Genomic DNA, 14,225 nt, shown 5'->3' with positions numbered 1-14,225 from the left:
AATCATGTTTCCATTACACCACAAAAGTAGTTTCAGTCAAGCCCCATTGCCCCTGTATGAAGTTTCCAGAAAGCCATCTCTGAGCCTGTCCTCTTGACAAGTACATCAGTTACAAGAGTCCTAGTGGGCCACTTCAAGGGTGAGGAATACACTCAAATACAAGGCGCTTTCAAGGTTTGTCCTTTGTTTACTGATTTATGAATAGAGTTGGAGAAGCTCAGATATGAAGGAACTCTCCAAGTCCTCTTGTGTGATGCTTTTACATGTGCTTTGTCTATAAACTTTTTGTATGAGGTGGAGCTTAATCCTCTCCCTTGAGACTATCTTCCATTGCATAAGAATATGGCAGAGTGACAGTGTGTGACTTCTGAGGCTAGTGAGTAAAGGCACTGTGGCTGCCTCCTTGCTTTCTCTGTTGGATCACTCACTCTGCAAAAGACCAGCTGCCATGTCATGAGGACACTCAAGTGCACTGTAGAGGGGCCTTCCTGGCTAAACACCATGACCTCCTTCCGTCAGCTAGAAAGGCACTGGGGCTTCCTGCTAGTAGCCTGAGCTCTGAGTGAGCCCTCAGATGACCACAGCCCTGGGCAAGTATCTTCACTAAAATCTCAGGAGGGGTCCTGAGCAAGAGCTACCCAACAATGCCACTCCTGAACTCCTTACCCATGGAAGCTGAGATAACAAATGTTTGTTGTTTAAAACCACTGCATTGTGGAGTAATTTATGCATCAAAAATAACTAATAAACTTTGAGAACCCTCTCACTGCTAACTGGGCCTCTTGTTTGTCTGAAGAACTGCAGTAATAAAGTGCTCCTCCGCATCTTCAGGTAGCTCAGACTCTCAGACGTCAGTCTCCATCAGTAGATCCTGGTGCTCCCCTTTGGAATCTTCTGGGACAAGTGTGATCAGTGCCCTCCTCCTTTGTAGTCCCTAATCATTCTTTTGCAGTCTGTCTCCTTGGCCTCCCCACCTCTCTTCGTCTCCCACCTCCATACTGCTGCCAGGCTTCTCTTCCCATCACACTTCTATAGGTGGCGCATGAACCTAACTGTGGGCTCCCACCCAGGGGTCGTCTGGAGAGAAGCAGACTGCTCTGAAATGGAAAGGGCAGAAACGAGGACCTGACCTAACTGTGGCTTAGAGAGCCACACCAGTCCCAGGACCAGAAGGTAGTGGTCACAACAAGAGCCACATAAGTATATGTGATGGTTTACTCTGTATCTAAGCTAAATGTTGAATAATGTTCTCTGTATATTAAAATCAAAACAAAGCCTGATTATCTTACTATCACTCCCTACTTCAGATTTTTCAATGAGGACCACATACACACTCCTGCCTATGCTGGTCATTCCCTAAGAGATAGATGGGAACTACTTAACTTGATGAGAAAGTCCTCCTGTGATCTGACACACTTTCAGTGTCATTCTCAACTACTCCCTCTTTGCCTCTTCTCATCCCCAGTGCCAGAGTTCTGGCCACTCCAAAATGCTTGGTCTTCTTCCAAAGGTCCTGTTTTTTCCCCAATATTTCTTGTGCTTGGAATGCTCTGGGCCAATTACATTCCTTCTTTAAGACGCAGGACAGATAGTTATCTTCTTGACTCACTGGGGAGCCCTTCACCCAGGTGATTGTTCCTTCCTGTGCTCCTGTTGCAACCTGAAATGGGCATCTCTTATAACACTCACCATGACACATACTAGACATATGCCAAGTAAAGCATTTGCCCTTCCTCTGGGTCCACACTTATTAACTTTTTTTCTGAACCCAATTATTTGAAAGGAATAGATCACAGGTTTTTGAGCCCCAGTGACTCACATGGAGGATAGAGGGGTCTAAAATATCTTTCCAAGTGGCAGGAAATTTTACCGCCTCTGAGAATCACACCACCAGATTGTGAATCATTTGAGGGCAAAGACTGTGATAATATGCAACTCTGTACCCCTACCCACAATAGGCTATTGATAATTATTGGATCAGTGAAGGAAGTCCCAAATTATTTATTGATTATTTAGTAGAAATTTTAAAGGAAATTGGCCACTCTTCCAGGAAAAGGCAACGTCACATAAAATATCCTCACATACTCTTAAAAAAACAATCAATATGGTTCGGAAATGTTGAATAATGATGAGTGTTTGGGAGCACGGAGATTTGGAGACAGTTTAAATGGATCACAGAAGACAGCCTCGCAAACAGCCTTGTAAAAGGACAATTTGGATGTGAATGTGTTTGCAACACCCACCCCTCCTCCTCCCACCCCCCAGTTCATGAGATGCTGGCAAAACCCAGGCTACAAATCACTGCTTTAATGCAAAGCAAATGCTTGTCTCTGGAATGAAACAGCTGAAAAGAATTAATTTTCTCTCTGCTTTTAGAGGGGGGAAAAAAAAACCGATATATTTTTACCTGCTAAAGTACAATTACATGTGCTTTCCAGGCCTCTACAGAGGTGCTTTACTGAGGCTGCTGTATGTAGTATGGTCAATAATTGTGTAAACAAAAGCACATCAAGCCTTCCAGTGGAAAAAATATGAGCTCTTTTCATTCTTTTAAATTTTAAGCTTGTGATTTGATACAAGTAATTAGAATAAATACAAATATATAGCATAAAAATCCAGTCTCACTATACGAATGCATTTCTTCCTTGTAGCTGGCTTCACTGTGCTGATGGAAGCCTGGCAGGCTCTGGGAAGTACAGAGCTGCCTGCCTTAGAGCAGTTAGTAGGAAGCAGTGAGTATGGGTATCAGTGAGAAACAGACTCCAAATATTTAAGGCAAATCTTAAGCAAATTCAGAATAGGAGGCATAGGGGCTCTTAGGAGTAGAAAGGCTCTGTGTTTGGCTGGCAGTCGTTGTGCCAAGCCTGTGTATGTGTCTTTCATCCCAAATGGATTTGAGTCCCCACAGTTCAGTCAGATCCTGATTGTCTGATGAACACGCCTGGTGATAATTGTATAATGTTAGGTTACCCTCACTCAGAGAACAATTTCAAGTTCTTTTCTATTCTGTGTTCATTATGCCAATAATTAAGTTTTGTACATGGTATTGCTTATAATTGTCCAGCTACTACCCCTTTTTCCTTGTTTTTTCATCTTTATTATGAAATGTTTCATATATTTTTAAAATAAGAATGTAATAAATTTGTAAGTTATAAAGGATAACAATAAAATAAACGCCTGTGCCTCCCACCTTAAGAAATTGCTCATTACTCATATCTTTGAAGCTTGCCTTGTGGACCTGTCTGAATTTTATATAAAACATATGTCATGGATCTTTTCTGTAAGAACTTTTGCAATTTCTTATATAATTCTTGAGAGGATAATGAGTCCCTTTATCATTTCAGACTTAGCTCTATCAAATCAAACTGTTCTTCAGTTGCCAGTTAGAACTTAAGTGTGGTGTGGTTCCTACCTCTTTTCAGAAAATGTGAAGTTCTTTATTGAGTACTCTTTTTGTCACTGTTACCAAAACATGCTATGGTTTACAATTAAAAATGTTAGATTGAATTGATGCTTCCTGGAACATTAAAAAGATAAAAAGTCATTTTACTCTAAGTTAAAATTCCAAACTGTGTTATGGTTTTACTGGCATTAAAAATTTGGCGGGCATTTATAAACATATGCACTTCAAAGGAGCTTTATTCTTGGGGCCCCAGCAATATCACTTATTTCCATTTCATGGCACATGCCACCCTGAGCACTCACAACTAGACATTGTGCTGGGCTCACACAATCATAAAAATAACCCTTAAAGAGAAGGCAAATTAACTATTAGGCTGGTAGTGGGAAAAGAGGTACTTATGGATGTTCATCTGATGTTAATAACTTGTCTTAAAAATATAGCTAAAACTTTGCTGTATAAGAGAGTCCAATGTCACGGCTAGAAGCTTATTTCTTTAGTGCCTCTGGAATGCTTTGGAATTATATTATCTTCACTATAGTCTTAGAAGATAGGCTGCCATTTTGGTTCTTATTTAAGGATCAGATGGAAAGAAGCAAATTAAATAATTATTCTTAGATGCAAAGTGAATAAGGCAGACATGACATTTAAACTTTCAACAACTGAGTTGCATTAATTTCTTGAAGTGGTGTTCTGAGATTTATATTTTTCAGAGTTAGGCTTTAAAACACAAAGATGTTGATTATAAGTTGCTGTAATCTGCTTTGTTTTATAATAGAACTTTGCTTCCCTTAAATATCGTTCATGTTCTTTTTAGAAATGGGAAATAGATTTTCATCTGTAATTTTCTTCTCCATCATGAGAAGACTAGTTCTAACTATAATCTAACGTTGTAGTATTTTTTTTCACCATGAAGTTTTCCATCTGAAAAAAAGAATACAAAATTTATTCATAGAATTCTAGTGATTATGTAATCATATTACCATGGTTCTAAAACTCTCAGAAAAACATTTTGACAAGTTTTATAGTCAATCTCGTCTGCTCAAAGGGTAATAGAGATCACCCTAGCATGAAATAAATCCTAAAAAGTTTTGTTGAATGAATGAAATCATATTTCAGTAAAACTTGTTTCACTGAATGCTTTTCTGTTCAGCAGAAAATTTCCAAGTCCCAGCCAGTGGCCCATATTTCCCTCAGTTTCTAAAACAATAAAATGATAAAACAGGAAGAGAATTGAAAAGTCCTTCGGAGCTTGTGTTGCTGGTTGACCCACATCTCACTCTTCTTTTCAGTCAGCATCCTTCTTGGGTCTCAAACAAATGGGAGTGGGCTTTGGAAAGAAAATAGTTACTTCTTGGCTTAGTGTAACTAGGTTCAGTGGAACTCCAGCCCCATCCTTCCCCCATCGGTTCAGTTGTGAAGGTTTTTCAGGGAAGCACGCCAACTCAAAGCTACTTCTTGGCCACAAGGGAACATATATTAGATGAATCTTAGGGATTCCACATGAAGAAAGTAAAGCATCCTTGTGTGAACCCTCTACCGACTTATAAAGAACCTAATAACCAGGGGGGGGAGATTGGCAGAGATAAAAGGAGTCTGTTCTATTTATAGTTCCTTATTCTTCCCATTTTAAAAGTGAATTTATCTTTATTCAGTAAGGAGCAACTTAAACAGTGTGCAGAATGTCCCAGGGCAAGCCATTCGACCTAAGGCTAAGGAGTGGCAGCTGACTTGGCAACTGCCCAGCCCAAGACGGTTCTGATTTTAGGACTCTGTTTTCCTTGCAAGAAAGTCTGGATATGAAGCCAGGCAGAGTTTTTAAATGGGTGTGGGAGCCAGTGCAGCTGGGGGTCGTTAACAATTGGAGAACAACATCTTTTTTTCAGAGAGTGGCTGAAAACTTCTCTCTGGTCAGAAGAGAATGCATTTGGATAGAAAAAAACTTGCAACCCTGGGAAGGAAACTTGTTTGACTTAATTTAAACAGGATGACATGTGAATCATTTTGAAAGAGAAAGAGGTATCCTGGGGCAGAGCATCATGCAAGGGGTAACTTATAGCTCTAATATTAACTGGTGAAGGTGGCAATTTAAATGCTACCAGTAGTCAAAGTGTTGACATGGGGCTAACAGCTGTCTCATGTAGTGGAGGGACACTAGGACTGAAGTAGAACCACTCTGGGCATTGTAACAATAGGTTGGTTCATTTGTTAGAAAATATTAAATGTGACTTGTCTGGAAAGCTGGCCTCTTAAGATTATGTACAAATCCATTCCGAGTGTTCCTGTAATGCCATTAACCTGTCATTCCTGAGGAGCATATGTACAGCCCACCCCCATCTCACCCATTCTCAGGTACTGGAATGGGATCAGTAGTGTTAACCTTTTTTCACATCATGCTTGTGTGATGTGATGTGTTGTAAAGTCACTTGGTGAAGAAGAATCCTACCAAGTGCCTGTGTCCATCTTTCATGTGTTAAACCCATTCAGGAATCTATGTTAGCATGATTTGGGTGTTTTTATTATTTTCTGATTGAGATTATTTGATGGTTTGGGCATTTCCAGCAGCCTCATAATCCCTGGGCTTTGGCTTTCTAAAAAACAAAAGCCATTTCAAATCAGTGAGTTATGGTATAAATAGTCACTGACCACTACCAAAGGAACATGGTCACTACCCAAAGGCCAGGAGCTTCTCTAAGCAGAAATAAGCTTGAGTTCGACCACACCAAATACTGTTACACACAGCAGCCTCATGGGCTCGGACAAGTCACTCTAGGCCTTTCATTTACCTTGTATGTTGCTTGAGTTTATGGCCCTCTAAATTACTCCCTCTTAATTATTCCCTCTAAGTATTACATTTCCTGTAGTAATTACACATGGAAAAATCCCAGTGCTATGATATAGCATCTACCCAGCTTGCTGTATTATTAGTCATTTTTAATATCGTTACTATAAATTCCAGTTTTTAGTGTATGAATCAATTTGAGACTTAGTAGTCCCTAAAATCAAGAGACAGATTATAGAATTCTAGACATCATTGATGATGAGAAATCTACTCTTTTACTAAACTATTAATTTTTCCTCTCTGTATTTGAGCACATTTTATACTATTCTTTGCTGGGTTTTAATGATGAATCAGGACTTAATTAGACAGTTTTGAAAGTTTTTTTTTGTGAGATAAACTTCCCTTGAGACAAATAAATGTTTTTTACTCATTTTAAAAAACTTATACTGATTTTGGCACTTAAAAATTTCTAATGGAAATAAATTTTTCTTTTGTTTTGACTGCTCTTTGAACATAACAGGTTTTGCTCTAAATATATGTGCCCAGTATAAATTTATGTCAGTTATTCATGGCCCTTTATAAAATCTGGTCGTACTTTAGGTAGTCACAAGACATGAAACAATTTCAAAACATTAGGTCAGTTTCACATCATAATAAAGGATTCTCATGAAGGGCAATAAAAAATATATGCTAGCATCTCCTTATATCAAATTGCAGTAGTTCTGAATGTCATAGTCTAAACAAGAAAGAAATTAATTCTTCATAGGTAATATAGATTGACAGGGCAATTGAGATTCCTAAGGACATTAAAAAAAAATAGGAAATAAATAAAACAGGACAAAATTCAAAAGTTTGAAGAAGGGATATATGGTGGAAAATAGGTTGCCCTCCACTCAGTTCTCCTGATCAGCCAGTTCTTTCTACAGTAGCCACTGCTGTTGCCAATTCCTAAGGGACTCTTCCAGAGACCTTGTATTTACAAATATGTTCATCCATGGTGGACTTTTATTTTCTTTCACAAAAATGGCAGCACCATCTCTATATATCATTCTCTACTTTGCCTTTTATTTTAGATAAACTATATTATCTTGTGAATCAGTGTTTTTTCAACCTGAAGCATGTCATATTAATAAGGTCTAAAGTCAATTTAGTGAGTCACAAGCAGAATCTTTTAAATGCAATGCGCAGAATATAAAGAACCCAACAGAATAAACGAGTACATTACAAGTAGAAGGGTATTACTTTGTGAAATTTCATTTATAAAGAAATGTGTGTACCAAGTGACAATGTATGGGCCTTTTAAATTTTGTTTCACTGTCATTCCTGGTCAAAAAGTTTGAAGACAGTGTAGATGGTGGCATATCACCTAAGTGGGGCTTCCTCCCTTGTTTTTAATTGTTGTGTAGTATTCCACTGGATAGAGTACTGTAGTTTTTCATATATACTCCCATCAGAAGGCATTAAGCTATTTCCAGTTTCTTCCTAATTAAAACTACTTCAGTGATTATCTTTGTGAAGATGTTATTTCACACATAAGAAGTCATACCTGTAAAATAAATATGTAGAAGCACAATTACTAGGTCAAAGGGCACGTCATTCCTCATTATTTGCAGCTTCCGAATTTGTTCATTTTTATTTGTAATCTCAAAACCAGTCCTCCCAGCACCTTTGCAGTCATTCATCTGCAGGCATGCGCCTCTGAGTGGTAAGGAAGCTGAGTTGCCTGACATGCACATTCCCAGTTGAAGTGAGCAAGGTGATGCTGTGCTTTCTTGTCTCAGCTCTCCGAACGTAAGCCATTGTTCATTTTGTGGTGTGTTAAGTGCCTCATTTTTCACATTTTGGTGCCTTTTGGTGATGATTTCAGTGTTTCAAATGGCCCCTCAGCACAGTGCTGAAGTGCTGTCTGGAGTTCCTGAGTGCAAGGAGGTCGTGGTGTCTTGTAGAGAAAATGGGCGTGTTGGATAAGTTTCATTCAGGCCATAGTTACAATATTGTGGGCCATGAGTTCAGAATTAATGAATCAATAATACAGCACATCCAGAAAATGGAAGAGGAATTTTTACTGCTCTGTGTGTAGGGAAATGGCTAAAGAAACATCTACAGTGTATAATGAAGCCACAGAAAAGCTGAAGAAATAGCTAAACTTGTGGACTTATGAGATAACAACCAATCAAAAGAGCACAGGGGACAGTGTTGTGGGGCTGAAAGTCAAATTCATGGGCAGGTTATCTAGGGTCAGGAAAATGTTAAACTCTTCTTGACTAATGTTTTATTATAAAAACAGACTGCATATAATTAATTATAAGAAATATATATTAAATAAGATGTGTTTAAACAGAAACACACATAAAATAAGGTTACATATTGATGGAAAATGTTGTATCCAGAGGCTTGTGATAATTAACCCTGTGTTTCCCCTAGGAGCAGTGGCTCAGTATTTGCTAATTCAGTATTCATGGTGACTTTACAGAACACATTTACCCCAAATTACAAGGATAAATTGCCAAATGGCCACACTCCCACCTTCATTATACAAGAGTGTACTTTTCTCCACCCCCAGCTAACATAATGTTGTTTCATACTTTTTAATTATCTGATAACCTGATAATTAAATGGTGTCTTGGGGTTTTCATTTGCATTTCTTTTAGTATGAGAAATATAGAGCATCTTATCATGTTTTAGAGCCATTCATATTCCTTTTTATTAATATCCATTTTGTTTTCTCTTTTTCCTTTTGAATTTTTCTTACTGATTTATAGCAGATCTTTATATTAGGAAAATTAGTCCCTTTTCTATGCTATGAACTGCAAATATTTTCCCTAGTTTGTCATTCATCTCTTGACTTTTTATCCCCACATGGCAAAAGAAGATTTTTTAATGTAGTCAAATGTATTGATCTTGTCTTTTATGGCCTCTGGGTTTTGTTACAGTTTTAAAAGCTTTCCTTAAGAGTTGTATAAGAGTTGTATTTGTGTTTGATGTTTTGTGGTCCTTTGGTGTTTATAAGGAACTTAATCCTTTTAATATATAACATTAATTATAAACTCTTCTTTCCAAGCTGAATAAATTTCAGAGTAATAGAACAATGAAAGACTACAAGTTTTGGAATCTGAAAGTCCAGTTTGAATTCTAATTTGTGCAGCTACAAAAATGATCTAAGCCATGTTATTTACCTTCTCTGAGCCTCAGGCTCCCCATCCAGGCTTTTATGAGTTCTATTATGAAAAACAGTGCCTGGCATATAACAGATTCTCAGTGTTTCTCCTTTTGCTTCCCTGAAGCCTTCCACCAAGAAATAATTTGTAAATTATATACACTTAAATAAAAATAGGGTTTGTTTTCAAAAGCCTTCTATAATTTAACTTGTAAGCAATTCCTGTTGAGTTTCTCAAGCTAGCCTGAGCTAGTACTGAACACTGTATTTCGATTTGAATTGTGTCAATACAAGGTACACACACCCTTTTTTGTGATAAAGGTTTGTTAAGAAAGAGTGAAGAGTGCATTTCTAGACACTGAGTTGCTTTCTATAAGAATTCATAAGGCACATCTGAAAACTTCATTGAAAACCTTCAATATAAAAACAATTATCTAATGAAGTCACTCAGTGTACTCAATTTATACTGTTTTATAAGTCTAATATTTTTATGTATTACCATTTCTTAAATCAGGCTACATTTTCAGAAAACAATTAAGGTTTAAAGTCCTCAAACTTGTGTCTTAAAAAAAATGCATGTTCTTATCCTTCACTTTCATGATTAGATTGACTCTCTTTCCATGTATTTTTCTTGGCTAATTCATGAGCAGTTGCTGCCTTAGCATTTGGGGCAATACAAAGTTACAATTTTAGAAATGCCTTAACTTTGCACTGACATCCAGTTGCTGTGTCACTACCCTAGGGAAATTCAGTTAAGACTTAAGTGCCTTTGCTCTATTAGGCAGTTAGCATATCCCAGACCTTGCTCTGGACTTCAGAATTTTTGAAGTTCAAAGCAGATGTGTGAGGAAGAAAAAACATCTGGTGAAGAGGACTTGCTTCCTTGCGTGACACACTTTTCCTGCACTCTTCACAGGGCGTCTGCTGGGCAGGTTGGCAGGTTTGGTAACTAATTAATGACGAAAGAATGAGCCACGTATCTGAGGAACTCAATTCTGCTCATTACTGCTTCTTTCTTTCCCACATGTCTGGCAAAACCTTCAGAGTCTAGGATCACTTATCCCACAGTTGTGTCTCAACTCAAACACTTGTCTTCAGGCTTAATTAGCTTGGAGATATAAACAGACCGATGGCCTGGGCCCCAGAGGGTTTAGTGTTGAGCAATGCAGTTTTATTATCAGGGACTTTAAAAATTTTTCTTGGAGAAGTACATCAAAACTTTAAAAAATGCCTTTTAAAGAAACTTAAAATTTTGAAAGTATGTTTGTGAATTTTCCCTTTTGTATCTTTTTACTCATATTTAATTTCAACCTTACAGAGAAGTTGCAAGAATAGTATGAGAGACACCCATGAGTCCTTTGCCCTGATCCAACCATGGTTTTTATTTTCCCCCATTTGCTTTTCCGTCCTCACTCTGTCCTTCCCTCTTTCTTCCCTGTACACACACACACACACATACACACACACGCGCACTTAAATATGTACATTTTTTTCCCTGAACTACTTGAGAGCAAGATGGAGATTTCAGGCATCTTTACTCCTAATACTTCAGTGTGTATTTCTTAAGAGCACGGCCATTCTTCTACATAAGCATAGTACAGTTATGAAAATCATAAAATTTAATATTAATACACTTGAATGTAATACTGAGTCCCTTGTCAAGCTTCATCTATTGCCTCAATAATGTCCCTTAAACATTCCTCACCTTAGTCCAGGGTTCAGGCCAAGTTGACACATTTCATTTAGTTGTCATGTTTACTGTAAATGAAAACAGTTTCTCAACTTTTCTTTACATTTTTTGACTATGACATTTTTGAAGAGTTCAAACCAGCTATTTAGTAGTGTTCCTGTGTCATTTGTGTGGTTCCTCGTGCAGTTCTGGTTCTGCATTTTGGCACGAACACCGCAGAAGTGGTGGTATATCTCAGAGCAACTTATCAAGAGGTGCACAGTGTTGATTTGTCCCTTAACTGGTGATGTTCGCTTTGATCATTTGATTAAGGGGAGAGTGTATTAGGTCCCTCCACAGTGAACTCACATTTTCCACCTTTACATTTAACAAGAATTTTGTGGAGAGAGACTTTGAAACTATGTAAATAGTCTGTTCCTCTTCAGATTTCCACCCACTGGGTTGAGCAGTCCTGATGGTTTTCTAACTCTATTATTTCTTCTATCTTTGTTTGGTGGGATTCTACTACAAGTACAAGTATTTTCTTCTCCTCCGTTTGTTTATTCATTTATTTGCTTGCCATAGTATGGGCTCATTGTTCTTATTTTATTCAGTGGTGATAATTCATTACTCTCATTATTTATTTTGGTACTTAAAGTGGCACAGATTTGGCCAGTGGGTGCCCTTTCATGATGACCCCTGGGTCCCTTTGATAAGTCCTCATCATTCTTTGAGTACTTCTTTACTTTCTGGAGCAACAACGTGTTTAAGACTCATTTTATATTTTCTCTACTCCAGGCCTGGAATCAACATTCTCCAAGGAATCCTGGTTCCTTTTCATGGAGAGTAGTATTTAGAAACCAAGCTCAGAGGTGGGATGGGGTCAGGGGGGCCGTTTAAAAGAAACTATGTTATGGAATATTACATTTACTAAATCATTGTGTACTGTATGTAGGAGCGTGGGTGCATGCATGTGTGTGTGTTTAATGTTACAAGTTTCAAACAGAAGAGCATTTATTTTACATGTAATAATCATAAGTTTCGACAGGGAAGAAATACATTTTTCATTTCATAGTAAATGGCATTACACAGTTTTGAGTACTAAATCATCTTGACATTTATGAAGGAGCAAATGGAAAGTAGGGAACTGAGTGTGTTAAATATAAAGCTATCTTTAACTGGTCTATTAAAAAGCAAAGATTTATTTTCCATCTGTGATCTGAATGTGCTTCTTTGTGTTCTCTTCCATGGCAGTGGAATTTCTGTGGAGCCATACGACAGAGAGCATGTGTGTTGGATATATGTCAGCCCAGGATGGGAAAGCCAAAGTAAGTGGGAAAACTGGAGCCTAATCTGAAAATCTTGTAGCACTGCATGAACCTCTACCTGGCCAAGTTGATACAAATGACTTTGTTCAGCCTATCTTGGGCACTAGCTCTATGATCTTTATAAGAATCTGATTAAGAACAATCAGTGATCCCAGGGAAAAACAGCAGTTCTCTTTTGCTTTTGATGACTGAACAACGGAGAATAGGAAAAACCCTTCCCCTTCCCATCTTGTTGTTCTTCATCCATTGTGAACAATTGGGAAGGAATAAACCGGGGATTGGGAAGAAAAACAATGGGAGAGAAGCTGCTGGGCTGATAGGGCTGAGTGATTTTGCAGAGTGTTGGGATACATAAAGGAAACCAAGGCAGAGAAAGTCGACAACCTGGACAGCATCCTGCACATGAAGGCAGAGTGGCTGACGTGCTTGCAAATAACGCCATGCCTCTTGGGCTGGTGTGCTTTGGCGTGCCATGGTGTCCTCATGGGCGGGCTCATAGGTCTGTGTTCTGTGTGCCACGTGCCTGTGTGCATATGCCCCACAGTCACAACAGCCTCAGACATCCACACAGCACCTCTGAGTTGCTTGGCTTCCCTGCTATCATGATGGGGGAGCCTGCGAGTAAGAAACATAATTGTGGATTTGATTTTATATTGGCTTCATGTTCTTCTTGTTCATAAAATTTCTAGAAACAGCTGTGGCATATGATGTTTATTTGCATTAAAATACCCCAAATGCAAAGCTGTAAAGTGGGGCAACCTCTTTTTTAAAGGACATGATTTCTTTTGCACATTTGGAAATAAAAGGAAACTTCTGATATGAACTAATACAGATTGCTTGATTAATAAAACAAGGATACATGTAAGAAAGAATACTTGATTGCTTATTTGTCATATCACTGCCCATTCAGACTGTCCTCTGTGTATTATCTAGCCAGCCTGTAGCATCACTAGGCTTCTGAGAATACACTGTACAACAGCATTTCATCAAACTGGCTTCATTTGTGAAAATATTCCAGAGCTCTGCCTCCCCTTTGTCTCACCCTGATCTAATACAATTCTCATGTTGTATTAGTAGACTTATTTCACAAGAGAATGCATAAGATTTCTTTGTTTGTAGCACGTGGAGAAGGGAATTATAATTGCCCTTTTTGAAGGTGATTCGTGGGTATAGAGTAACAATCTAATAGAATTTTCTATGATGATGGAAATTTTTTCTGTTTATATTGTGTTGTCCTATAGGATAGCCACTAGCCACATGTGGCTTTTGAGCACTTGAAATGTGGCTGCTATGCCCAAGGATCAGAATTTTAAATTTTACTTACTTTAAATTTAGATAGACAAGTGAGTGGCTACCAAACTGAGCAGCATAGGTTTAAAGAGTGAGTGGAAAGAATGCTTATTCAAATAAATATTTTCAGAACATTCTTTTCTTCCCAGTGACAAAATGGTTCCCAAATATAAAATAAGCCTGATAAGCTGCAAGAATCCTTGCACAAGAATGGATTGTAGCCATTTTAGGTTTCTCTCATCCCTTACATGTTGACTCTGAGCTAAAATTGCTTTTTAACAAAAGAACATGTATGAGGTGGAGTCTGGTGGGGTATGGTCATGTTATTAAGTCTTTTGTACGGAAATGTTCTTATCCCTGCTGGTGGCCTGTGGAAGACACCTTACTGTTTAACATGAAATATGGGCAGCAAAGAGAGTAGAGAGCCCTACAATGAGCCCAAAGATGTTTGGTCTCTAGTACATTGCTTGACATCTGGTGGACGTGGTTTTCATACTGCTGGTAAATTCTCCAGCTGGTAGTCTTGATTGGGCCAACAGATACAGCTGCTACTCTTGCCTCACTTGTAAATTATGTTTTTGACCTTCCTTACAGAGAGT

The 14,225-nt window shown here is 38.2% G+C and overlaps 1 protein-coding gene across 6 annotated transcripts in view; it reads left to right on the top strand.

The window, feature by feature from the left end:
• Nucleotides 1-14,225, top strand: part of TASP1 (taspase 1) — a 279,334-nt gene that overhangs the window by 236,055 nt on the left and 29,054 nt on the right. For all 6 annotated transcript variants that reach the window (XR_005062408.2, XM_037022455.2, XM_037022456.2 and 3 more), the window contains one exon: nt 12,263-12,336. Coding sequence is in view for 5 of the 6 variants with exons in the window: in XM_037022455.2 (XP_036878350.1) it covers nt 12,263-12,336 (74 nt within the window). In the remaining variant the exon portion in view is untranslated. Of the gene's footprint in view, nt 1-12,262; nt 12,337-14,225 lie in introns of those variants that run through there.

The sequence above is a fragment of the Manis javanica genome, chromosome 5, assembly GCF_040802235.1.
Source record: "Manis javanica isolate MJ-LG chromosome 5, MJ_LKY, whole genome shotgun sequence".
Lineage (NCBI taxonomy): Eukaryota > Metazoa > Chordata > Mammalia > Pholidota > Manidae > Manis > Manis javanica.
This window is presented reverse-complemented; position numbering and strand designations above follow the sequence as displayed.